The 27,942-nt window shown below is 43.3% G+C and overlaps 1 protein-coding gene across 1 annotated transcript; it reads right to left on the reverse strand.

Moving 5' to 3' along the window:
* Positions 1 to 489: 489 nt before the first annotated feature.
* On the reverse strand, positions 490 to 5,279 carry KCTD12 (potassium channel tetramerization domain containing 12). Its single transcript, XM_075088757.1, has one exon. It carries the CDS (start codon positions 4,946 to 4,948, stop codon positions 3,938 to 3,940), a length of 1,011 nt encoding a protein of 336 aa, XP_074944858.1. The 5' UTR covers positions 4,949 to 5,279; the 3' UTR covers positions 490 to 3,937.
* Between the last annotated feature and the right edge of the window lie 22,663 nt (positions 5,280 to 27,942).

Here is a 27,942-nt window from a genome sequence, read left to right on the forward strand (position 1 = left end):
AGGTAGCTAACGAGATCACCCTGCTGTTCCTTAACAGAATTTCTAAATGCATTTCTCTCAGATCATCTATTTCCTTAGGTATTAATGTTTCTTTCATTAACTGAGCACTATATCCAATGTTATAATTTTTTGGCTTCATAAAAAACATCGACTTTTTTTTTCAACAATTATTATTCTGTGCTATTCAAATTAAGCTGTTTAATCACTACGGTTTCCTGAGGACTGATTTATATTTGACCAGTATTACAAAAATTCTCCATGGCACTTAAAAGGAAAGCATGCAGTCTGAGCATTATACATTTCTGTTTATCTTGCCACAGGTGTTACTAGAGATCCCGATACACATAATATTCTTTGCTTTATGTTTCTGCTTTACATACTAGTTTGGAGACTTTGTGGAAGTTATGAATATGATACTGTGGAACACAGATCAAAGCTAATGACATCTTTACCAAGAGCAAAAAGGACAGCATAAATGACACAACTGAGTTAATATTTAAAGAAAAAGAATTTAATCTGGTATGCAATGTTTTCCTAGGAGGATCTTTATTTTCAATGCTATACATGTGAAAATAAGAATGAATAAATGGCTCATTATCTACATGTATAAAATATAAACATCCTATCAAACATCTGCAAAGTCACCCCTCACGATACGCATCGCTGAAAAGACCTATGCCTTAACTTCTAATTAAAAAAGACTGTCTTTGTTGTTTTAATAGCACTTGTAAATGCTACTGCCTTCATCCATAAGTACCTGAACTGTGAACAACAGCTACAAAATGTATACAGAACTCCAGTATCATGCCTTTAGATTTTTGTCCTTCTGCACATCAACAGGTTAGCAGAGTCATCGTGTTCATCCATTCTTTGAGCTCTCAATAGAAGCGCCCAGCAAAACACAGCGACTTTGCCTCGGGCATTTTACCTTTTAAAATTTTTACTAAAATCACTGAGTAATGTTTAAAAAAAAATCTTCTGTGGCAAACAATCAAATGACTATTACATTTATAGCATCATCATTTTAAGCCTAAATGTAATAAGTTATCAGTAAATGAAGGGCCCCATTTCCTAATATTAATAACGCTCAGAGTTTTTAGCACAAACACAAAGATTAAAAAATCATCAGTTTATGTTTTTATTACACCATTTTTACTTAAAATATTAGAATTTCTGGGTCATCTGCCAGCAAACGGATAGGCAATCATTGATCAAAATACAGACAATCTTTGTTTTAGGGATGCATTCAGCCACCTGGAAGTTTAGTTATGATTCACATTCAAGCAAATATGTAATCGATTTCAGTTCTACAAGCTGATATTCATATTCATTTTTTCCATAGAAACAGGTATAGGAAACCAGTAAAACATTACCATATTATGTACATAGCGTAATATGTAAATGCTCAGCTAGATATATTATGAAATTCGGTACCACTAAAATGATTAAAAAACTAAATGATTTGTGTAAAATGTTTATATACTCTATATATATGTACACTAAATCACAAGTTCAATTTAAAACTGCCTCTATTCATGGCTCCTATGATGGATTTAGTAAGCTACCAGATTCTTAAAAAAAGAAAGCTATCTAGAGCAAATTTGAACACTTTACTGAAAACTGATTTGATACAAAATCTTAAAAAACATACTTCAGAATTACTTAACAGAAAGTAGAAAAAGACGGTCATTATCCTCGAGAACGGCACTGTGAAGACCTAGTAGCTGTGACCAATGTCCTTTCACTTGTGGTATAAATAAGCACAAAGAAATCATCTCAGAGTAAGGCATAGGACAAACAGGTTTCATTCTGTCTTCAGGTGTATTGGCCTCTCATTCTATCTTATTGCTCATCTAATTTGGCAGATATACATTTCTCTCCTTTTAAAAATAATCCAGTATACAATTATCTACAGCTGGACAATACCCAGCGCTTTCATATGCACATCTTCAATTTAATCACATCCATAAACAATCTTGCTAACATAAGAAAAAAGAACCATGGTGAAGAAAATTATTTTCAGTTTTATGTGGTTGTGCATGCATTTAATGGAAGACTACGTGGTGAACACAGAGACTAAGCACTGAAACTCAATACATATGTAGCTATAGCTCTTTTCAAAGGAACTAAGGTTTTAAAATAAAACCCTACTGTGAAATTCTTTGGTTAGAACACAAGTGCTAGCAGTATTTCTAAATTTGGAGTTAGAACAATTTATTATTCAACAGTTTTAAAAATGTCACTTCAAGCCTTTAATATGTACCACTAAATTCTTCAACACTTCAGATACATTTAGGATATTTTTCTGTGAAGTTCTGAATGGACAATACAGGTTTTTTAATCAAGTTCAGGTGTTTAAGGAAAGTGCTTTTGTACCCCAATCTTCATAAATTTATTAGAAAGTGCTGCTCAATCTTTCCTGTTGTATAACCTGCTGTTCAGACCGTCTGTTCCAAAGCAAGCTATGGCTGCCTTCTCCGAGAAAGAAGCTGTTAGATAGCACGAACCAAATACAGCTTAGAAGGGGCAATTTCCCCTTGCAAAAGTTGGCATCATCCTTGTTTGTGTTAGGACTGGGCTTAATCCTTTCTAAGAAGTGCTAAGTTTGTCTAGGAAAAGGTACTTAACTCTCAGGAGCGTCATTGCCCTGGTAGTACTGCCATGGAAAGCAAGAAACGGGTTCTTAAAAAAGTGGTTTTGGCATCACTTCCGTTGGCTTCAAAGTTTTACGGCACTAACATGACAAAACTTAAAATAACAAGCAGGGTGCTCTTGATTTTACGCTCATAATGTACATCTGCTTTAATTCAACGTGCATGATTTCAGCTTCCCAGAAAGCAGGCCCTACCTTCACTCTGGCAAGCCTGGCTTCATCTCAACCCCATCATTTCAAGGGTGTTTAAGTAAATATGCATTGAGATCTCTATGCATATTATAGACAGTAACTTCAAGAGAATTTTAAGGACTTCACCCATGAAAGTTACAATTCACAAGCACTTTAATTTTTCAAAGCGTCATTGTTTTACCTCTTGATGGAATAAACATGTCTCTGAGGACACTTTATAGTTCAAATGGTTGGTTATCCAGTGAACCTGTCCTTTAACATCAGCCTTACACACCAGCTGTGCAGGCCCTGATCCAGTTTAACAGCTTGGAAAGGGGAGTTCAGAGAGAGAGGGTGCAGAAAGGGGAGGTGGATGCAACCGGTCATGAAGGGCCACACACATGCCTCCTGCAAAATTACTCATCTCTACAGATGAAGTATGAGCCAGAGTGCCAACCCCTCACAGTCAGGCATCACTTCTGTGTCCTTCACAAGCAGGCATCACTTCGATGGGGTGGGGGGATAAAACAGACCATTATAGGTCCGCCCAACAAGATCAAATCCCGCTTAAGGGTATGGGGATGAGAAAAGACAGCCATTTGTGATGGCATCTTCAACAGAAGTTGTTCAAAAGCAACTGAAAAGTTCCTCAGCCCCAAAATGGGTGGTTTTTAAAACACTCCACCCTGTCAGAGCTATCCCTCAGAGGGACACACGCACACGCTTTCCTGGGACTGGGTATTTGTCTACCCCCACTACCTCTCTCCTTCCTCACTACTGACACAGCTACTGGGAGGCATGGGAGGTAGGATGATGGTGCAAGCCGGGATACAGTGGCTAAGTAGGGACATGGTGGCCAAGCAGGGACATGGTGACCGAGGCACGACACGGTGACCTCCTGTCCCCAAGGCTATCAGGAGGTGAGTGCAGAAGGGGTGGGGGCTGCGCTGGGGGCTGACGTTGTGCGTGGAGGCAGGCACCAGGATGAGGAGAGCACAGGGGGATACAGCCCCCCTCCATGTCCTCCTTCCTCCGGGCCAGGAGGAGACCATGGGTGCAAGGGGGTTTGCAGGGGCCGCTGTCTTATCCCCACGCCATGGGCTGGGCAGACACTCAGTCCCGGCAGAAGACATACTCAGTGTAGCTGGTCCAGATCTTGTCATCGGCAGGGCCGCCCTGCTCGGGAGCAAAGGCGCAGGTGCCGGTGGAAGAGCAGGCAGCCATGCGGAAGCCAGCCTCAGAGAGCCGGTCAAAGGCTTGCTCAAGGAAGTTGAACTTGAGGTAGTAACGGGCGGTGTAGCGCTCAGGAGGGCGGTCGGGGTCACGGCTCTCGTTCAGCGTCTCCCCGAAGACCTCCTTGGCTAGCGCCGTCTTGCCGCAGACAGTGATACGGGCCACCCGTCGGAACTTGGCATCGGCCTGCGCCTCCCGCCCGATGGTGTAGGAGCCCCTGTAGCCGATGGTGATGTAGCCCGAGCGTCTCCCGCCCGCCCCGTCCAGCGATTGCGAGGGCGTGAGGAGCGGCCCGCCCGAGGGGCTGCGGCTGGCGGTGGGCGACGGGGCAGAGGCCGCCGCACCGCCGCCGCCGCCGCCTCCTTCCAGCGGCTCGGCCTCCAGGTAGCCGAGGAGCGGCGGCGGCGGCGGCTCGTCGGCGCAGACCGAGCCGTCGCGGTGCAGGGCGGCGGGGCGGGGGGCGGCCCGAGTCTGCGCCAGGCGGCGAGCCAGGTCGGGCAGCTGGAAGTACTCGGCCTCCCGCTGGAGGCGGCTGCGCTCGGGGAAGTGCTCGGGCAGCACCAGCTGCAGGTCCCGCAGATAGTCCAGGATGTAGCGGAAGAGGAAGCCGTCGCGGTCGAGGAAGAAGCGGCCCTTGCTGTCCCGGGGCAGCTCGCTGGGCTGCTGCTGCGAGAACATGCGCCAGAGCAGCGAGTCGCGCACCGAGACCACAGTGCAGCGCCGCGTCACGTACACCTGCCCGCCCACGTTCAGCTCCACGATCTCCGGGAAGGACGACCAGCCTCCTCCCGCCGCCGCCGCCGCCGCCCCGCTCCCCGCTGCCCCGCTCCCCGCCGCCGGCGAGACGCCGCCGCCGTTGGGCAGCCCGCGGGCGCTGTCCGCCAGGGCCATACCGGAGGGAGCCCGCCGCCGGCGGGGAGCCGCTGCCCTTCCTCCTCCTCCTCCGGCCGCCTGGGCTCCGGCGGGGCCGCCGCCGCCGCCCGCGGGGGAGCGCGTAGCCCTCCGCCCCTGCCCGCCGGAGCCTCCCGCCCCGTCTGTCCGCGGAGCCGCTCCCCGCTGCCGCTTCTCTCCCCGCCGCCCGCTGCCGGCCAGGCGCCTCCCGTCGGGCTGCGAGCGGAGAGCCCCGGCAGCGGCGGCGGGACCGTGTTTATGTAGCGCGGCCGCCCCTCGGGGGAGGCGGGGGAAGCTGGCGGGAGGCAGAGCCGAGCGCACGGGGAGGGGAAGGGGACGGCCCCGCTGCACTGACGCAGGGGCCCCCGGCGTCCTTCCCCCACCCCGGCCCTCCTTCCCCAGCTGCGGTGGGGACCTTCTCCCCGCCCGCCCCTCTCCCCTCGCCCGGGACGGCCAGGCACCGCTGGGTGCGGCCGGCGGGGGTAAAACATCCGGGGGGGGGGCGGCTGTGGGGGAGCTCCGGCCGCCCCCACCCCAGCACCCCTCCGGGCTTCGGCTCGCTCCCCGGCGGCTTCTCGGAGAACCCCACTCCGCTCGCCCCCAGGTGCGGGGGCGGGGAAGCTAGTGCCCCGCCGAAGAAGCCGTGCTGTGCCCCTGCTAATCTTCCTAAGGCTTGTCCAAACCCTCGCCTAGTGAGACACTCCCCCGCGACGAGACAACCGCGTCCCCCCTCTCCGGTCGCCTTCACAAGGTGAAAACGCGAGCGTGCGGTGCTGCCCGCACTCGCCTCACCCGCGTCCCCTGCCGCCTCCTGGCCTCGCAAGACACTGTCACGACGCAGGTTTTTAACGCCCTTGCGGATCCCGTGAAAACCTCGCGCCCATCTGCACCCCTGCGGGGGTGGGGGGGCGGGGGGACGGGACACACAGCTCGCACCTCCTTGTGTCTGCGTGGGTATGCGTGTAATTCGGTGCTCTTACAGCTCAGATTTCAGTCGGATTAAGTAGGTACATCGGGATCCGCATGAAACATAAGCACCTATTTAACATGTGTTGGCAGAGAGCGTTAAATTACGTTTCAGGCCTTTGCTTGAATTGCCTCTACCTTTCTGTGTCTCTTCACAAGCAACAGCAAAGTGGTGCTACCTCGACGTACTCAGTTGCTCTCCTCTGGGAGTTCAAGTGTGCTTTCTTCCTCGAGAGAACAGTTGAAAGGTCTGAGGAGTATAAAGGCAACCGTCACTGCCTTCCTTTCATAGGCGTGAAAGAAGCCCTCTCTGGGCTACCCTGCAGCAAATGCCCTAATGCAGTGAAGCAGAAATTAAAAGACGCAGAGGCAGGGGGTATGAAGTCCTTCAAAAACTGGGAAATGAGAGAGGAAGGAAAGGCAAGCTAGTTCTCAGGAAGCAAGCCAGGTTTGCCCAGGAGAAGAAGAGGAAGAAAAGGAAGAAGAGAGGGAGTTGAGAAATAGAAGGTTTGAAAAGGGAATAGATGACAAAGCAGAATGATGTGTTGAGGGAGAGCTGACAGGGAGATATTGTGGGCTAAGGAAGGAGATGGGGTGGGATTGGGGCACCAGACACTCAGACATTACAGGAGTTTAATGTGAACAAGAATAAGAGTAGGGTAGCAAAGGTGCAGAACTTTATTTTTTCCATGTGGGAAAGCCAGCTGCCAGGACTTTAACCACCAAGTATTTTCATTTATAGGAGCAAAATGGCAAGTTAGGTTAACTGATATTTTGCTGATATTTTGTAACAAGCAGCTTGTTTCTCTCTTTCTTGTTTTTTTGAGGGGAGTCGGAAAGAGGTGAAAACAGTTCTGGAAGACCAGGGGAAAATAAAGCAAGCCCGAATGAAGTTGATTTGCTACCCATTTAAACATCTGAGTTTGTTGCTATAGAAAAAGGGGAAAATAACGTGACTTATCTGCTAGCACACAGAGAATCTTTGTTTTCTTCCCTTATGCTATTTTAGGGTCAATTCACCAGACTAAAAGCACATGAAATTTTCACATTGTGGTTTGCTGGTGACAGCTTCATGGAGTTACTTTTACCTTTCAGTCTCTTCATGTGGCATCTCCCCCCACGATACCCTGCTCCTGGCCATACTTAGCGAGAAACCACCTCGAGATCCTCCCACAGATTTGTATTTTAAACTCTGCTTCCCTAGTGTGGGCTCTTGATTGAGAGCACTGTGATTAAACTGTGCACCCAGAAGATGAGATCATATAATGCTTGTGTGGGCACTTGCTCATAGCAGAATTTGCAGTGGAAGATTTTGTACCTACTGGCAGGTGAGCCTTACAAATGCTCTTATATAAAGTTTAATTTATCTGTTAATTAAAGTTAATTTCTCCCTCATTAGGGGAGTATTAATGTAGGTTAATAAAAATAGCACTAACATATTTATTAGACTTGAGCTTTTTTTTTTTTTCCCTTGAGCTTTCTTAGATTTGAGACCAGACTTTGTAAGACCTTGGCTTAATAGATCTTACAGCCCATCCTTTCAGAAGCTTCACAGATGAGTAAGTTACGCTGCTCCTTCAGATATCAGCTCTCTAGAGCTTTACCTCCACCTACCCATGATCTACTGGGAGGCCAAATGAGAAGGATTCACCACGTTCCTTGTGTTGCACCATATGATGACCAAAGCCACGCACTTTATAGGGCGTCGGGGGACACAGCTGTAACAAGCACCTTACCTGGGCCACTGACTGAGGTTTTTCTTTAGGGCCATAAAATGATCTCTCCCGCTGCAGTGTCCGATGCCCCAAAGTGCAAGCTGACCCCTGACTCCCCTTCAGAAAGGAAGTGGGGAGCCTTCTCATGGGAAGATACTGTTCATACAGCCCATTCAACAGTCCTGGGCAAAGACCCAGCTTGCAATGTTTGTCTCTGAGATGGCTGTCGTTTTCTGGGCTTAAAAACATGCTCGACACTGAAATATCTGGTTTGAAGCAACCTCTCTTCAGGATAATTGTCGTCTTTGGTCATCTCACTGCTGCTTTATGCAAGTGAGGATGCTTTGCCTGGCTGCAAGATTACGGTTCTTTTGTTAACAGATTTTTTTTCCTCTTTTCACAAAATATTCAACTAGTTTCTTCTCCATTTCCTATCTCTTTTCATTTGGCTATGTTTGTCCCCAATGAGGAGAATTGGACTTCATTTTTTACTTACGTGTCAGTCACTGGGTTGCATAACACAGTCATAATCTCAGTGTTTTATTCTTATTTTGTGTGGGAGATAGTGAAATATTAGTACATGTAACATTTAAGGCTGCCACAGAATGCCTCGTAAAGCATGCAACCCCTGTAAAGGGCGTTAAATATTAAATATGGTCCAATGGACAGGCTAGACTTTATGACAATAAATGTGTAGTTGAATTTCTTTGATTATGCAGTACCATGACATTTCTGAGCAATACCTACCTCAGATAAACAGTCTCATTTCAGTGTTTGCTACTAGCTGCCTACCAGAACTAGCTACGTGCCGGGTGCATACTGTCTTAATCTGACAGGATCCAATAGCTTTTCTTCTTTTAATATTTTGAGAAGTTTATACTGGGTTTTGGGTGCTTGTTTTTTTTGTTTTGGTTTGGGTTTTTTTTTTGGGGGGGTGCGGATTTTGTGGTGTCAGTGGTTAGAAATGTTTCCATCACAATCTGGTGAAGAATAAGCCCCTATTTTGCATTTTGGGTAGCGCACCCACGGGTGGTCCAGGTTTATTCAAGGAGGACGATTTTCTTCACAAACCATAGAGGAAGGGTAACACCTAGTGGAAGCGAACCCACATTACAATTAAGAAATGCCACATTGCAATTAAGAAATACTCCAAGTATTGCCAGCACGACCCAAGATACATAATAAAGAGAAAACTATACCTTTTCAGTCACAAAAAAGTAGATGTAAAATATTATAGTCATATATTCAACTTCTTTGTGAGAAACTTCACAAAGCAAGAACACATTTTATCCCTGTTCTGAACTAAAAGTGGTGGTAAGCATTTATTATTTCTTCTTTCAGCCTGTATTGTGTGAAATGGTATAATATTGCTTAGGAAATGCCTAACTGTTTGAATTTTTAATACTGAATTCAGTTAAATATTTAATATTTAGCCTCCTGCATAAAAACAACAAAAGAAGTTAATGATCTAAACTGAATCAGGGATTCAAATATGCTCATTTAAGCTTCACAACCTTGCTTAGCAGATGCAGGAAAAAGAGTATGGTTAGTCCCACAGCAGAGTTCATTGCCTGAGAGTTGGGAACTCTTCACGTTTTTGGGACTTATATGCTCTCTAAAATGTGTGCAGCTCCATAGATTTGACTTTAACAGACAAAGGATGGCTACTATATGAAACCTTTCCCATTTCTGAATCATTGCGCAGAGTGAAATTATCAGGCTCAGCGTTATATTCAAGTGATATCAAGTAATGTTGCCAAAAACTTGAACTGTGTGTTATTCCACCCAAAGCCAGAAGAATGCAACTCCTTCTAAAGAGAGTGCTCTCTCTCTGCCAACTCGGTCTCACATACGTGTATAGCTGGACAACACAAATTCATAGATTTCCATATTTCATGTGAATTGTAATGAATGTTACCTGTGAAGTTATACCTGACGATATCTGTTCACAGAGGTTGTTTCGCCTATGTGTTTGCATATACAGTTGACTATGTCTAGCTGGAACTGCACGTTCTAGGAATTCCAGCTGCTATAATACATGCGTTCAGGCATGAAAGATATTGAAGAATCATAGAATAATTCAGATTGGAAGGGACCTAAAGAGGTCATCAAGTGCTCAGGCACGTTCCTCCTGCCAGTGTGATACAGACATTGCTCTGAATAATTTTGTGAGGGCAGAGCCTGGGGGAGAGGGAGGGAGGGAGGGGGAAAGGGAGGGACAGCCATTAGCTGTGTGTTCCATGTCCTTGGCCAATACAGACCTACAGAGTGTGGCTGAGAAACATAATCAAGTGAGCAATTAGTGAAGTTCAAAGCTGTGTTAATTTCCTTCAAGCACCTTTGCAAAAATTGGAAGACAAAAGGTACCCTCTCAATGTCATGGTGATATGCAGGTTGTTTCTGCCTCAGTAAAGAAAAGCATTGAAGGGGACACCTGCCACACACATCTTGAGCGTCACTGAATTTGGAGGACACAAGAAAAGAGGCTATGGGTCTTATGCCAAATGTGAAAGTACTCCCAGCTGCTTCTTTTCAGGTGATATCTAGGAAAATGTGATGCTTGATTTCCTGTTTTCCTGCTTTGGTTAATTATCAGGAAGTACAGCTCTGCCTGATACCAAAAAAGCAGAGGACAGCTATGTCATCTTATAATATGTAGTGGTGTGGTATTTTACATGCACAACATGTGAGTTTTTCTCCTGCACTAAATTACTCATATACCCTGTGGAGCAGCTTTAAATCATGGTTCTTCTTGTGAGCCTTGGCCCTCTGAAATTAATCTTCCCTATCTCTGTGAAATGTTTTATTCACATCTTCAAACCTTCCCTTGGCGATTTTCCTATCTGTGAATAAATAGCATTCTGTCCCAGCTTCTACCACAGCAACAACAGAAAGACAACCAGACACTTGCAAACGTGAGTGGAAACTACATCGATCTTCTACATTAACCGTCAATGTGGATCACCAGCCTTATGTCATCTCCTAGAATTTGACAGTATGAAGATTCAGGAAAAGAGCTTCTCCTAATAGGGAGAATGCAACTCATTATCTAGCTAATTAGGATATCAGAAACAACCTCTACTCCCACTTCTTATCAGCCTGTCTTCCTGTAGTGTTGGTCAGGCTTCGGAATAGGTTGTAGTGGGGAAAAAGCACATTTTTTGGAGGGGGCTGCAATCAAAAGATAAGACCATTGGTTTGCAGAGGAGCAAGGTAAGAATTGTCCCTAAGTCTGTTCCTCTGAGAAGCTAATCACAGGGGTGGCAGCATTCCTGGGCAGGAACTCGATCCAAGAGAAAATGCTTTTTAATTAAATTTTCAAAATTTACAGGTCTTGCTTATATCCTTTTCTTATAAAGATGTGGTTTAACAAAGGAATTAATAATGTATTGGTACAGATATTCTTTTCAACAGAGTGATTCCTCAAAGGTAAAATAGCTAATAATAATTACATTGGTGACTGTGTGTTTCAAATTTATGTATTTGCTTTAGCTGTGATTATTGGAGATATACTATTCACTAGTCTAGCACTTTTCAAAATCATACCTGTGGTCTGTGAACATTAATGAAAGCATTTGCTTTTGCTTTCTGCCACTATGTACTAATGCAAGCTGTGCTTTAATTCAGATTAAAATAAACAAATGAAATGCAGTCATTTATTTTGACAGACTCAGAACCTGAATGTTCTACTTTGTTCTCTTTGCATCTTTTTCTGTTGAAATCAATTTAAAATTCCTGTTACATTTAATAGAAGAAATATCCTCGATGACAGAACTGACCGTATTGGTGTCAAACCCTGCTTGTTTCACAGCCCATGTAAACTAACAAGCAATATTAAACTGTCAAGGAATGAATGGCTTCATAACGCTTGTGGAGTGTTTCACAGTCCCCTGCTTGCTCATGTCCCCCCAGGGTATCAGTCCTGAAGGATGCTTTGAATACTGTAGAGGTGGTTCCAGCTTTCTACTGGGCTCCACAGTTAAGTATCTGTCCACCAGACTTCATCATCCCTTGACACAGACTGAAATGAAATTAATGAAGTTTCATTAGAGGCTCAGTGTTCACCTTTCCACCTGGAAGATGAAAAACTATTTATATACAAGTAAAGAGAGAGACCCTTTATTGTTAGGATACTCAAACTTGTTTCTCCTTCTTTGGTCTCAGAGTGCAGACCCTCCTACGCGGAGGGTGCAGTTCCACAAGTTCTTAGCTGCTCCAGGCATCCTGGAAAATATCCATTCCGTCAGGACCTTGCCAAAATACATGTCACTGATGGCTATAATGAGGGTTCATGCCAGTGGGGACATCTGTGAGTGAAGGCTGTAATTAGACACTCTTAGCTCCTGCAGGCAGCGTATCTCAGCTGTGCAACCCATGCCAGAATGAAATGCTGGGCCTCCTATTCACTGATACCCTCCCTGACCTGCCACATAAACCAGCGTGTCATGGAGAATACATTTCTTTTCACTTACTTGGCAGGGGCAATGATTTGCTGCCTTACTGCCAAAAATCTCTGCCCAGGGGGTGAAATAGCAGAAGGCAGCCTCTGCTAGGGCCAAAGTTGAGCTTGCCAGAACATTTCCTTCAGGCCTCATCCTCAGCAGCGTTTCCAGAACTTCTCCTACCCATTATCCACCGCGTAACCCAACTTGATTTTCTGCTTGGACTGAGCCAAGCTTGAAGAAACTTGAAATCAACTTTATCAGGTATAGCTGATGGTTCCCCAGGTTCCTGACCTGCCATGCTAATGAGATGTTACTGCCCAAAGTAATGAAAAGCAGCTGTTTCTTACCTGTAAAGAAAAACCTGAGAGTTGCTGCAGTTCATTTGGGGGTGAGTTTGATAAGACTGTCTTCCTTCTTAGAAAAGTTCACTGCATGTATTTTTCTCTTTAGTTGGAGAGGCCCAAATAGGATTAAATAAATGTGTCTAGAAAATTCTGAATGTGCTTTCCTGTTTCAAGTGTTTACATAGAGGGATTACTGCTTGGCTCTGTAGGGATTTCCTGTAAGATATCATCTGTCTGCAATATCTGTGGGTTTCAGTCATGTATGTGAGTGTAAATAATACATTATTGTTAAAAATTAACATATCAACAGAATAAATGTTTGAGAGACACTTGTGACTTTTAAGAAATACATGGAATGAAGAGAGTGTTTAGATTTAATGAAGTTTTAATGAAGCAAATGTCTGAATTCACAGACAAATCACAGCCACTTAATTCCAGCATCATACAGACTCTCTAACTCTCAAGACTATAGGAATTAGATATCTAAGAGATTCTTCTCTCTTTGTATATCTGCAAGCTGTTGACAAAATAAAGTTTATTTATTACTTACTTAGGAACTAAGCAGAGAAATTATCTTTCCTGTATTTGCAATGAGACAGTGGCAGAAGTATATGCCATAAAGTTTTACTAGCCTGGAAAGAGTTACACCCATGCAAAAAAAAAAATTGTTTTTTTGTTTTCACCGTTTAATTTTTCATGTGTGTTGTGTATGTACATTTTTTGCCAAACTACCTTTCTGAGAAAATTGAAAACTTTCTTCATTATTCTTTGTATTTTTTAACTGCATGCCATGAGTCTAGATTATATCAGAACTGAGCTCCCCTAAATAAAATCCTTTCAAATAAAACAAGCAAAAAAATCTATTCATCTCAAGGAGGCTAAATCACATAGAAATGGGTTGAGATTATAGGATGGATCTTAGTGAAGGGGAGCTTATCTGAGAGGCAGGAGATAAGTGTAAAGCCTGCAGTCATACTGACAAGAAAGGCTTCTGGAATAAGAAACGAGCTCTTTGTAAGTCAAGATGCACCCTGTGACTGACAGTCTGAAAAAGGAAAAAATTGAAATTGCCAAGCATAAGGCTTGCTAAGAGGGAAGAGGAGAAGGGAAGAAATGAAATATATAGCTAAGAGAAAGCACAATAAGTACAGAACAATTATTTCTGTATTTTATAAGCCCTGAAGCCCATATTTTCAGTATTTTAGAGGAGTACAATAGCTACGTAGCCAGGTCTTTAATACTGTATATAGATAATAAAGGTGGTTATTCAGGCATGTTTGACAGTGGAGTGACCTTAAACAGTAAAATACTCATCAGTAACCTACCTAGGTGGCCTCTGTTCTTAACGTGTCAGCCCCTGTCCTCAGGGCAAGGCTGATGTGGCTGTCACCTTGATTTCTAGTGGAAAAAGATGATGTTTGGGTCACTGCCATTTGGTAACAGGAGATGTATTAGTAAGGCATGTTCTGATTACTTTCTCCAAGAAAACTCTACCTTCTTCCTCCTACTGTGCGGGTGCTTTTTTCCATCATCCAGAGTGAATATATTCAATGCACCTGTTTAGGTGTTTTTCTCTTTGTATTAGAAAAAAAAGGTTGGGAAACCAGAGGAGGTGCTTACCTACAACCCTAAGAGCTGGAATGTCTGCGGGTACAAGAGGCCAGATTATTAACAGTGCCAAATTAACTACACACATCCAGAGCAGGGATTGAGAGTAAGACGGACTGGAGGAGCAGATGAATGGAATGGGGAAGGTGTTCTTGTAGCTATACAAACAAAAAATATTTATGGCTGTGTTTAGTATTAGTAACTGTATTACCCACAGGAGTTCTTCAGAAGTGAGCTGGGTACATTCCAGCAATATATATTTGATATACAGGTTGGGAAACATCAAGATAATCTCATCTGTATGTATTACATTGACAGACACTCTGTTAAACTGATTGTGCAGCCACTGCCCAGCTAGGTTTTCTCTGCTTCATGTAATTTATTTTTCTGCATAAAACCGTTTTTTCCCATCCACTGAGCAAAAATTGTTTTGCTGAATCTGTGCTTTCTCTGTGAAGAATAAAATTTGGTTTACTAATCTCAGCTGGGTATTGTCAGTAAGTTTACTGAGCATTTAAACTTCACAGATCACACTAGCTGGAGCTAACACACGGTTTGTTCTATTTACTGGCCCTGCATCTTATTTGGAGTGTTCCTGTAGGATGCAAACAAGACCTCTTCTATCTAATATTCAGCTTACCTGGAGCACAGATACTAGGGTCTATAAGAAAATTTATGGCACTGTAAAGATACTTGGTTGAAGACACAAAGCTAATCAGCGGTCTTAGCCACACAATTTCCACTTACATTGATTGGAACTGTTTGACTAAATCTTGTACTAGATGATCATTATAGGTCCCTTCCAGCTGAAATATTCTATTTTCCTCAGCTTTGAGTATCTCAACCCTTGTTATTATGCAAATCAAATCCATCCATACTTCTGGCAAATTGCAGCACAGAAAAGCATGGCTAATTTAATTCATTAATCCCCACCCTTAAAGCACAAACACCTGTCACCTGAGCTAGTTAGTAGCTAGTTTTGTGTTCTTTCAAGCTGCTGTATCAGTGAGAGACAATATACTAATAAATGCACACGAAGTCTGGATATGTTTTGTCTGCTAACACTGCATGAAGAAGTAAATATGTACTAATTTACCCCATATAATTTTTTCTTAACTTCTACTTTTCATCCTTGTTAAGTTTGAACTTTACAGTAGCTTACTACCTCAAGTAATTTTCAGATTATTTCTTGATTTTTATTTTTTCAAATTATTTTTTTGAGTCATGTTTTAACTAGTCTGTGAGAATTGCATTCAGTGTCATAACTTGTGTTATGATTCATAGTAATTTTCCTTAGAAAGGACTCTGAGTATGTCCACAGTGCTTTGGCTGGGCAAACATCCCAGCCTAATGCACGGGAGATGGGAAATGTCAGGCTAATGCTATTAGTCCCTTTCTTACAGCTGAGAATCCTGTCTGGCTGTGGAAGTATTCCTTTGCTCCACTCTGGTTCAAGCCACAAGTGCTAGAAGCTAACCCGTTTGAATTTGCACTGAAGGAGAAAAGTAATACATTGCCATGCATTTGTCTCGGCTTTTCTCTGGCATCCTGAAGAGTTTCCAGCCATAAATAAAAGTTACTAAAGGCAGTAGCAGAGCAGGGCTCAGGTTCAGGAGTTTGAATGATTTATGAGCGAGGACTCTAATAGGGACAAAAAAATAGGCTTACAAAGCAGCTTTAATATACCTCAGGTAGGGAAACAGTAGGCAGCTTGACAAGCAAGGATGATCCTGATTCAAAGCATCGGAAGATAAAGTATGAGCAAGTTGTGATGCCACATTTTGTGCCAAGAGCTGGTTTTAATGTGAAAAGTAATTTTCTTTACAATCTAGCATGAAGAAGCGATGTTCCAAAACCCAGAAAGTAAATCTTTCTTGGTGGAGTCCACATGCAAATGTAAACATAGAAGTTGAAATTCTGACTACTCTCAACTGGTGGCAGAGTTCTTTGTGGTTTCAGCCAGGATTTCACCCAGCATGTGTGTCTGAATGCATTGTATGCATGCCTTCCTATATACACTTCTTTATTTCACCTAAACATTTCCTAGGAGGACACCTGAAATTTAATTTCCCAAACAGGGCAGTGACTTTTCTTCAGAATTTACATATGTGCTGCTGTAAGACATAATCACCACCCCTTTGACAGTTTCTGGCAACCTTTGGAACTCGGTAGTTAAATCACAAATTCTAATCAAATTCTTTAATAAAGCGTCACTGAAAGCTCCAGGGTCACAGGCCTAGCTCTTAAAACCCCGGTGTAGTTTCTTTAGCACTGACTTTATAGTGACCTTAGAACTACTCCTCACTAGTCAGGTCTCTTGTGACTGAATTAATATGGATGGACTGTGTCTCTTGCTAGCCATAAACATCAGTGCTCCATTTCCACAGTGCTTTAGAGTATAAGTAGTAGCTATTAGCTTCTGCCAATAATATACCATTTTAGCACTACAAATGTTGTGATAGTTTCTATTATGACCTTAAAATAACAACCCTTTAGGTGCATTTCTGGTAGTGTTTATCAAGGACAAGACTTCTAACACTCAGGCTAATAATTTCAGCCGTATAGGACAGGTGATGGATCTAAAAATGTAAATACATGCACTAGCACTTTTAGGTCATGCATTTTAATATGATTTTGATCCTGTATTTCTATTACTATCTGTGATTGTTTTTATCTGTATTTCTATTATTACTCTTTCTGGCTATTGTCCATCATACCTTTCTTTAAGACCAGCATTGTTAATATAAAGCCTTAGCCTGATGAGAGGATGATTGCCTACACTTTCAGTAAATTCCTAACAAAACTCTTTACACTGAACTAGCCAAAGATAACAGCATCAAAGCCCGTGACTAAGCTGCAAAACAGGTGGCAAGATGGCTCGTTTTCTTCTTGAAACTGTGACAGGAGACTGATGAAGGCTAATTTTATTTCCTGATGCCTTGTGAAGGATAAAGTTGGTATTTAATATTTAATGCTAAATATTAACTATTAGTTTTTAAAATTTTTAAAATTTACTTTTACAGTAAATGTACTTTTACAGTAAATACCAACTTTTACCACCCAAGCTGTGGTTCCCGTGGTGAAAGCAAGAGCCATGGCCCTGGGAGCAGTAGGTGGCAGTGCTGTCTCTGCTCTCTGTTTTTAAGGCACTGCAGAAACACATCTTGAAAAAGCCATTTCATGAAGAATGTTTGATAGCTTAAGTTCCGTCAAACAGAGGCACTTCTGGTTAGGGGCTGTGTCAACTAGCCTCATTAGCGTGGTGTGAACTTACCCTCCAGACTCTGAACAGTATCATTCTCTGTGTGAAATTCCTCCAAGTCACGCATATAACATTTGCTCCAATGTACTTAGCCAGGAGTATAGGTATATAGCAAGGAGTACAAATGACTCTTCATTAATTTTATTTTTAATCCAAGATTTATTTGTCTAAAAGTGAACGATCTGTATATCTTTACTGATGCCATTGGCAGCCTTCACTGGCAGGCACAGTTGCCATCTATTCCTAGAGGGTAAAAGAAGTGGTACCACTGTTGTGCAAGTAAAAAAATTGTTCCAGAATCATGTTATTAATTAGTGATCACTTTTATTTCAGCTCTTTTCTCAGCAGGAAATATAATAGCAGTGTAATTGAAAGGAGCAAGCACTGATAATGCAATAAGGCTAGTGCTTCAGCACATAATTAGAAGTCTGTCAGGAAAGCAGTAGACAGGATGGCTCACCATGCCTTCGTCTTCTCCAGGCCTGAAAACTACTTTTGCAGTCCATGGCTCTGAGGTCAAGTGAGCCTGGCTGGCTCCTGTCCACTTGGTTAATGGCTTGGGAACAAGTTGTCTTGCAGACAGAACTAGCTGAAGTGGTCCGAGTAAGAGCCAAGACAAAAGATGAAAGATTAAGCAAAGTAGGTAGTTACAGAATCATAGAATCATAAAGGTTGGAAAAGACCTCTAGGATCATCAAGTCCAACCGTCAACCCCACAGTACCATGCCTCCCAAACCATGTCCCAAAGTGTCACATCTGCACGTCTTTTAAATACCTACAGGGATGGCGACTCTACCACCTCTCTGGCCAGCCTATTCCAAAGCCTGACCACTCTTCTAGTGAAGACATTTTTCCTAATATCCAATCTAAACCTCTCCTGATGCAGCTTGAAGCTGTTTCCTCTTGTTCTATCACTAGTAACTTAGGAGAAGAGACCAACACCCACCTCACTGCAACCTCCTTTCAGGTAGTTGTAGAGAGCAATAAGGTCTCCCCTTAGCTTCGTCTCCTCCAGGCTAAACAACCTCAGTTCCCTCAACCTTTCCTCAGAAGACCTGCTCTCCAGACCCTTCACCAGCTTCGTTGCCTTTCTCTGATCAGGAAGAACTGGAGTTCTGCTCCAGTAACTTGATGTCCCTCTTATCGCAAGTTCCCCAAAATGGAAAGCAATATTCGAGGTGTGGCCTCACCAGTGCCAAGTACAGGGGTACGATCACTTCCCTGCTCCTGCTGGCCATGCTATTCCTGATACAGGCCAGGATGGTGTTGGCCTTCCTGGTCACCTGGGCGCACCGCTGGCTCTCGTTCAGCTGGCTGTCGATCAACACCCCCAGGTCCTTCTCCACCGGGCAGCTCTCCAGCCACTCTGCCCCAAGCCTGTAGCATTGCATGGGGTTGTTGTGACCCAAGTGCAGGACCTGGCACTTGGCCTTGTTAAACCTCATACAATTGACCTTGGCTCATCGATCCAGCCTGTCCAGGACTCTCTGCAGAGCCTTCCTCAAGCAGATCAACACTCCCACCCAACTTGGTGTCATCTGCAAACTTACTCAGGACACGTTCAACCTTCTCATCCAGACCATTGATAAAGATATTAAACAAGACTGGCCCCAGCACTGAGCCCTGGGGAACACTGCTTGTGACCGGTCACCAACTGGATTTAGCTCCATTCACCACAACTCCTTGGGCTCAGTTGTCCAGCCATTTTTTTACCCAGTGAAGAGTATACCCATCCAAGCCATGCACAGCCAGTTTCTCCAGGAGAATGCAGTGGGAGGCAGTGTGAAAGGTTTTGCTAAAGTCCAGGTAGCCAACATCCACAGCCTTTCCCTCATCCACTAAGTGGGTCACCTCGTCATAGAGGAGATCAGGTTGGTCAGGCAGGACCTGCCTTTCATGAAGCCATGCTGTCTGGCCCTGATCCCCTGGCTGTGCTGCACATGCCTGGTGAGGTCACTCAAGATTTATCACCCCATAACCTTCTCCAGTACTGAGGTCAGGCTGACAGGCCTGTAGTTCCCCAGATCCTCCTTCCAGCCCTTCTTGTCAATAGATGTCACACTGGCAAGCCTCCAGTTGTCTGAGACCTCCCCTGTTAACCAGAACTGCTGATAAATGATGGAGAGTGTGGCTTGGCAGGCTCCTCCACCAGCCCCACCATCAGGGGTCCAAAACCAGAGCTCACCCCCTCGTGCTCTTCTTTTTTATGCCAAATAGGACATCTGCTGCCTGCAGGGAGTGGGGGCAGGACTGGAGGAGGAGGGGAGCAGAGACAGGGTGATATCATCTGCCTTAGCTTGTTGGAGAGCGGTGGGGAAAGGAATGGCTTGTTGCAAACACATGGTGAGAGTAAGCCACAAGACCAGGCCTCCCTGATGAGTGTGATGAGGTACATCAAGTGGTGTCATCCTTTCTTTTTTTTCTTCCCCTTTTTTGTCTGTATTTTAAATGACCAAAACAAAAGCAGAACAAGTAGAAACAAGAAATGGTGTCTGTGTGGCCTCTGTTATCCCGAGAGCACTCACATAAAGGATGAATTAGGCATCTGGAATTCAATGGAAGTAAGTAAGATAAAAAGCACAACTATAAACTGAGAGAATAAGTGAAGTAAAATATTTTTATTTGAAAGGATGAGATGTTAATCACTAAAGTTAACAGTTTCAAGACATGGTAAAACTAGATGCCTGCATAACCATCAAAGCATTTCTGTCAGTTTGTTTATTATACAAATATGGATCTGGTTTTATCTTTAATTTGGACTCCTCAAATGGGTCATGTGAGCTACCTGGTGGGCAATGCGTTTGATGCAGTGTCACTGAAATAAAGAAAATCCCTGGCCTTTTAATGTTACACCCTGAAAAGACATACCCATCAAACTGGAGACACTTGGATGTTCCCCCACAGATTAGTTTTAAAATTTATTCCAGTAAGTAAGTCTTATGAAATGCATTTTTCAGAAGGGGTTTCGATGAGAAGTGGTATTTTGGTGAATCAGCTGAGGAAGTAATTCCTTCCACAAGGACAGACAGAGGTGGGAGAAGAAAATGAGCAGAGGATGTTGACTCAAGAGTCACTGCCAGGACTGAGAAAAGGGGATATTACTTTATCATCCTGCTTTCAACTTTCACAGTAGATGGGCTGCATCTAGCAACAGAGGAACAGACCGCATCAGCACAGATCAGCATTAAGTGCGTGAAATTAAATTAAATTAATATACACACAGAGGCCTGGAGGAATCGCAGACCCCTCTTCAGGATTTTCTGTTAGCATTTTGTTCCCTCCTATTCCATGTATCAGTAATTACTGCCCTTCCCATTGAATTATACCTCTGATAAAAATACGCCTCTTGTCAGTCAGGCAGTCACAACAATGTATCATACTGCTAAATCAGGAACAATGGCTTTAAAAATGTGTGACTGACAACAAAACTTCAGAAGCAAAAATACATGAAGCTCAGTGGGGAGAAATACAGAAAAATCCCGTCTGAGGTAGAGGAACTAATTATGCAGCAGAGGAATGCTGCAAACTTCAGCATTCTCACACACAAACAGAAAGAAGATGCTAATGTTAAAGGGCAGAATGAGGAACAAGTTAAAAATAAACTATGGTACATGTCACAAGAGGTTGTCAGTGCAGCCTTCTAACTACTTAGTTCACAGAGGCAGTGAAGTCTTTTGAAGTTTCCTCTCCGTCTTTAATCAGCCCCATTAGAACAAGTGGATCCCAGCTTCAAAAGTAGCAGGGCTTGTCAAAGAAGAAAGCTGCCCGCTCCTCAAACTGTGGGTGGCAGCTTTATGTCCCACAGTGGTGGTTCCCATGTGAGGCTGCAAAGCATCGGTAGGGTGGGCATGATTACACAGCAACTTCTGAGCTCAGGTTTCTTTGAAGGTCTTACACGCTCTCCCTAAATTATTATTGATCCTCTCCATTTGACAGGACTTCCAAAGACTTGAAAAGATAATCTGTAAAGCATAATTCTTAGCTCGATCCCTCACCTGTCAACTCTAGATGAATCCACAGGCTTGCTGCATTTGAACTGTTTTGGCTAGTTCTTTAGATAACAAAGTTTTATTAATTAAAGTATTTGGCATATTTTCTTAATAAATGCCTGTAAAATATTTTTTGTTCTATTCTTCCTACAAGGCTTTCCCCAGAACTTCCCTACAGTAAAGAGAGTAGAGAGTTCTGTATAGGAAAGCTGTGGTGTTTAACTTGTTCACAAAACACTTCACTAGAGAACATCATTAATAATGGCATTTATTGACTATGGGGAGACAGAAGGTTAAGTGCATTTCAGTATTTTCCAAATCTCATTCATTGATTCTGCAGCCTGTCATTTCTGGAAAAGTTTGTCGAAAAGAAAAAAAAAAGTCCTGAATACAGCACGTGTGTCTGCTTCATTTTAACTCTAATTTCATATATCTGCAGTTTGAACATGAGCATCATTTATATTTCAACAAAAATTTGCTGTTTCTTATACTTTTGTTCTGATATATTAATGAAATTGTGTGTCTCAGTGCACACGTTTCCCAGCTGGTGACCCTATTTCCAGTATTTGCAAATGGACTTCCGTCATGCTTGAGCAACTGCTTGCAAGTGTTGCAATCCCCTTTGCAGTCTGAACCTTAAGCCTGGGAATCACCTCTGAAGTATGACTTATTCTTGTGGGCTTATTTTCATGGTGTATTTAGAGACCAGCTGTACCAAACTAGTAAGTTTTCCAGGACACAAAGCAGATCATGAGCAATTATCTATCTGTGGACAGTGTGTTCACAGATGCTTCTCTGGTCCTCAACAAAATGGAAGTCAAATAGCAGTATTAGAATCTGACCCTGTTCTTGTGAAAGCCGTTTTTGCAAGTAGTATTGAGTTCAGTTAGAGCTAATTCAGGCAGGATGGGTCAACTCAGTAAATCGTAAAGTCAGAAAAAGGGAGGGATGGAATATATCTCAAGAGATCATCGTCCAATCCACCTCTGCACCGAGGCAGGATAAGAAACCTTGGACATATCCTGGCTGATATCAGTGTAATACATTGGTAATGATTCCAGTGAAGGAAATTCCACAATATTCTTATGCAGGGTATTTTAATGTTTCAGTACCCAGTAACCTTCCTGTTACAAAGAGGGTTTTTTTTACATAAAACAAGAATCTTTGATAAATATTTAGCAGATTTCTTTTTGTTTTCTTTCTCAGCAGATACAGCAAAGTTGCCCAAGATCCTCTTCTTCCTAAAATATGCAGATTGTATTTCTGTATCATGAACCCATATATGGTGCACTTTCACATTAAAGCTAAGCCAGTCTGAAGGTTAGCTGCTGCAAAAATGAACCAGCCTGCCTTTTTCCCTATTCAGCTAGCCCTTGTGTGATTGCAATGAACCAGTTCGGAGGATAAAGTGTAGAAGCCTCCAGTTCTTTTGTAAAATGAGTTTTCTGCTGACTTAGTTAATTGAATTAAGCCCTGGGGAAGGCATCAGATACGTGCCAGTGATTGGACTGGGTTAGCTGTGATGTGAAATGGCACAGTTTCTCTTTTCTAGGCTAAATAAACCTCACACCTCTTTCACAGGCCGTACTTTCTATGCCTGTTATCATTCTTAAGCTCCTCTGAATCCTCTCCAGTTCTTCTGTATCTTTTTCATACATGGTATGTTTAACCTATCTCAATATCCAAAGAATATTTAAGATTTATAGTTCAGTTATGAGTGAAGAAGCCATCAGAAAGCTTAAGAAGATTTGTTGTTGCTCATATGCTTTTCTGCCCATTTTTCCATGCCTAATTTGTGTGTGCCATTACCATGACTTTGCCTGCCTGTGTAATAATTGTGCTCGCGAGTTGGGTGGATAAACACAGATGAGCCATCTTGTGCCATGCTTTTTTCAGTTTAAGGAAGGTCATTCTGATCTGCACCCTTCCCCATGGGGCTACTGCTCATGTGGCCATCTCATAATGTTTAATTTTAACCGAAAGCATCACCCAAATTCCAGCAAAACCTCAGGCAAGAGTTTCTCTAGGTGCAGAAGATAATTTCCCTTAAGTTTCCTTCAGTTTTGTCATGTGTATACACTGACCTACATTGAGCATAGGCACATGACAGATTCTTAGTCAGTCTTTCATGAAATCTGAACTCTTTTGGGGTTAATGGCTTCATACAAGTACTACTTTGTGGCAATCTATAGGAATAAGATGTTAAGATTTGCTGTATTCTGTCTTTTAGATATATATAAATAATTTATATTTCACAATATGGGTTCACTCCTGATTCATATTCATATAGTTCTCTCAACACATGATCTAGAGCCTTGAAGTATTTGGGTTTTTCCTTTAAAGTCATCACCACCTTATGTCATGTAGTCAACAGAGAATTTAAGTTTTTACTATAAGAGTTTTACTGTAAAAATGCAGCAAATATGAAGCCTGAGGATACAGAAACAGCAAAGTTAAAGCAATAAGGGTCCCAAATATATGTGGTCTTTTAAATGCCATCACTTATTAACAGTTGCAAGGTTGGAGTCTGTGCTAGGGTCTCTGCTGTGGATGAAATCCTCACTGTAGAGAAGGATGCACCAATAATGACTCCTTCATTGCCTGTCTAGCTGAACTCGTATCCCACTGCAGACTGCGGTAACATGTGAGTTACTCTATCCTGTGTAACCAGATCCTGTCTGGGATGAGCTATCTTGTTCAGAAACATTCAGAAATGCCTGATCTGAAGGCAAGGATTGCCAGGCTTTTCTGTCCTTCCCATGAAGGTTCTTATGTGGCTCTTAGAGTATGGAAACAGCAGAAGCCTATGGGCAGGCTCTGGATACACTGACAGATGATGTGGCTAATGGGGGCCTTCGGGCCAGGTCTCTCCACTACAGGCTTCCTTCCAGTGTGATGACACAGAGGAAGGAGCCCCACTCACCTTTATATGCTGCTCACCCTCTTGTGAGAACCTAGAGAGGTTTTGAAGCCTATCTTTCCATATCCTTACAGGATTTCTTGGGGACTGACCATACTTCTGTCACAGCCCAGAAGCAGATTCTCCAATTCAGCTTCCTCCCTCAACCTTGCACTTTTTTTCTTGAATGTCGCTGAAGCTCCAGGTCCTCTTTCAGAAGCATCTACCTAATGGAGATTATTTGGGCTGATGACTTATGGGACAGAAGAGAGAAGAGGGCTCACCACTTTCCAAGTACCACCTCCAGCACTGAGTGCCAGCCCCATTCCAGCATGTGTCACACACAGCCTGACTAAAAATCACCATTTTCCAGCATCAGTGTGGCATCCACTCCCAGGGCATAAACTGGAGTGGGCTTTTTTTATAAAGTTATGGGAAGTTGGCATCCTGCACTGTTTTCAGTTGAGAAATGCTCCCAGCTGACATATAAGAGGAGGGAGGGAAGGAGGGAGGGAGGGAGGGAGGGAGGAAGGAAGGAAGGAAGGAAGGACAAACAATTTCTCCAGGTAAAGAAGCGATATTATACCAGGCAATAAATAGCACAGCATGCTGAGGTGACCATACATCTATGAATATTTTTCTCTTGGAGTCACGAGTGAGCTCACCATACCTCTGCCTCTATCTGTAAGCAGCATCACATTAAATAATATTGCATTTAATACAATAGATACAAATAGATACTCTCCTCCCTCACTTAGCTCTGGTTTCTTTCCCACCTTTTTCATGAACACATGGAGAGTATGCAGAGGTCTGACCACAAGCTCTTTCTCCCTCTCCCAGACTTTTGAACGCTTCCCCCTTGCTGACTTAAAGCCTCACGGACAGCTTCACAGCACCATGGCCTCCTGGGATACAGGAATAAAAGCTGAGTTTGGATGCACGATGTAAAATTGCAAACCTTGATGCAGCTGCCTTAACAGGTACTGGATAACAAAGATGTCCGTACCTACAAGAAAAGTCTGTGGGTATGGTCAATGTGTGAGAGTAGTCTGATCCTAGGAAGGAATGATGTGCTTGGGATTTTTGTTCTGGTTTGGGGTTTTTCTTCTCAGCCACATCTCAAAAGTAGTCATCAACATGGTCAATTCCAATGTTGCATCAAACCCCTGAGTCAAGAAGTCCTTGGCACAAAGTCAACTCACAGACAACCTTCTTACTGCATCTGAAAGAGGCAGGCAGCATTTCTGACCAGAAATGATGGCACTGACGGAATGAAGTCAGGAGCAGAGGACAGATAGCACAAAGCTTGTCTGCCCTAGGTCCTTCCATGCACAGCCAAGAAAACAGACGGAAGGAGCTGCTGCCACCCTTGCTGAGCAGCTCCTGCTCCAGATGTGCCAGACAGCTAGACACATCCCCCATGGGTATTTTGAGTTGCTCTCTACTGTCCAGAGGACCAGGAAGAGGCAAGTCCAATGCTGCCAGCAAGGAAAACATGGGCAGACAAAAAGCCATATAACCCTGACTCAGAGGGGCATGCAGTACAGCCAGTTTGACTTGTGTTAGTGCCTACCAAGAGCACGCAACAACAGTGTGACTGCAGGCTACACGTGAGCTTCGGTGGAGGGTGTGGACCTTACTGTGGAGCTAAACTTGGTACTGATTTCAGCTCAGGTGCAGGGGCTCTCTGGGACGACTGGTTGCTCCTCCATCAAACACCTCTGCATACATTGCCCTGTGCCCCAGTGTACCAGAAAAATGCTGAAAAATTGGAGCAGTTTCCCTTTATTTCATGGAGGTTAGTTCAAGCAGAGGGGCCTCTCCTGTCTCAGCCTGCTGCTGCTGAGGGAGACACAAGAAGTTAGCACTAGCTGTCCCTTTAGAGACAGCAGGGATTTATTCAGCTTCTCAGCAGAAGGAATATTCAGTGTTGCTAAAGCATGTTTTTGGGGGCTGGGAAGAGGATATCTGGGAGGAATCAAAGGAGCTTAGAAGGCAGGAACATATGAAGGCTTGGGGCCTCTTTCTTCCTCTTCTCCTTTTCCTTTCTTCCCTATCCTTCCTTTCTCTGACCCACAAAAAAATTTGCTCTTCCAGCACCCTTAAGAGACGGGGCATGTTTTATTCCCATACAGCCACATGTCTTCTCTTTCATCTCCTCCTTCACCCTCTCCAAGGAATCATCTGCTTTCCCTAATTGCTTTTGAGTGGATAGGCTTCCCAAATTTACAGGGAGTAGAAGAGTGTGGGAAACTATGCCTGGGCCTTGATAGGACAGGAGGTAAAGGGGCAGTTCAGGGTTGGGCTGTGCTTGGATGGTGGGGAGAGCCCTGTTGCCAAGGGTGGTAGGGTGAGACAGCAGGACGCCGTGGGGAAAAACAACTTCTCAGCATCAACCACTCCATTACTCCTCAGGAGCCCTTTCTAAGGGCAGCTGCTGAGGAATGCAGAAGCACAAAGCAGCAATGGGTGGGTCAGCTTTATTTTTTTGTTCTTAGGCAGCAAACTGCGCTGTAAAAGATGCCACCCAAGGCAGCTGCCTGTTTTTCTTATGCAAGGAAACAGCATTGCATTGCACTTACCCTGTGTATTACTGGTTGAAAAGTATGATTCATGTCCCTCTGCAGTTGTGCTGGCATTTTAGGAAGTACAGCAACCTTTTAGTACTCCTTTATTTGGGACTCAGTTGATCAGTTGGGGGAAAAAATAATGCACCTCCTCTCTCTTCTGGCTTGCCCACCCCAAAGTTTAATAAAATACCATATCAAATCAAGAAAACCAAAAAGGAAAAAATATCCCAAAAGAAAACACAGACTTCAAAACAGACTTCAGAACTGCCCAATTTGATAAAGAATGGAAATAGCAAGATTGCAGGTGTGGGAAAACCTTCTAGTTGTGGAAAGGAAGAATAAGATTGGTTTATTTGCTTATTATATTAAAACCAAAGCCATAGTGCTGGCATTGTGCCATGCAGAACAGTTACCAAAGTCAGTAGGATAATCTCTGTGCGTTGGTGGTACCACTAATTTAGTACATTCTCACTGAATGTGACCTGGAGAAATGTTTTTGAAGCAAAAAATGCCATGACTCAGACAACATATTCTTTTCCTTACAGCTAACACTATTGCTCCTTCAACTTCCAAGGCCACATGAGGGGAGACATCTTCAACGAGTGCAGGGATGGGAAAAGGTAAACAAAATACAGTATGAGTTCCACTACATCTGACAGTAGGTACCATTTTTATGTGAATAGTTTTAAACCCTGCTGGTGCTGAAGAGTCAACATGGATGATCAAAGGTTACAGAGTCATTCTTCTCATTTTGTGAAAGTAGTTATTTTCCTTGATTCTTAATGCTTCCTCCATCTGTCTTAATCTACTATGCTGAAGATGAGTAATGTTAGGGAAAAAATTGTGTCATTATAAATTCTGAAAACCAAAATTTTTCAAATGCTTCTTATGTAAAAAAGGTACAATTTAAATCAAATCATTAGCTCCAGCTTAAATGTTCAATTAGAAAAGTGTAATGATATAAATGTTTTATATATTCACAGCTCTCGCCTTCAAATTTAACCTTTCTTCCATTTTTGTCATTATTTCTCCCTTTTCTAAATATTGGTGTAATTACACCCATTTTCTCTTTAGAGGTGAATACACGATCACAGCTAGAAGTCCCTCAGTATGTTTTAGAGTCTGAAATATGTAATACTCAATCTCACAACTAATAACTACCATGGCATGTTTTATAATTACACCATAAATGAGAG

This window comes from Phalacrocorax aristotelis, chromosome 1, assembly GCF_949628215.1.
Source record: "Phalacrocorax aristotelis chromosome 1, bGulAri2.1, whole genome shotgun sequence".
In the NCBI taxonomy this organism is placed as follows: domain Eukaryota; kingdom Metazoa; phylum Chordata; class Aves; order Suliformes; family Phalacrocoracidae; genus Phalacrocorax; species Phalacrocorax aristotelis.

Excerpts from the sequence above, each read along its gene's own strand:
- KCTD12 (XM_075088757.1), bottom strand. The coding sequence starts at position 4,948 with ATGGCCCTGGCGGACAGCGCCCGCGGGCTGCCCAACGGCGGCGGCGTC.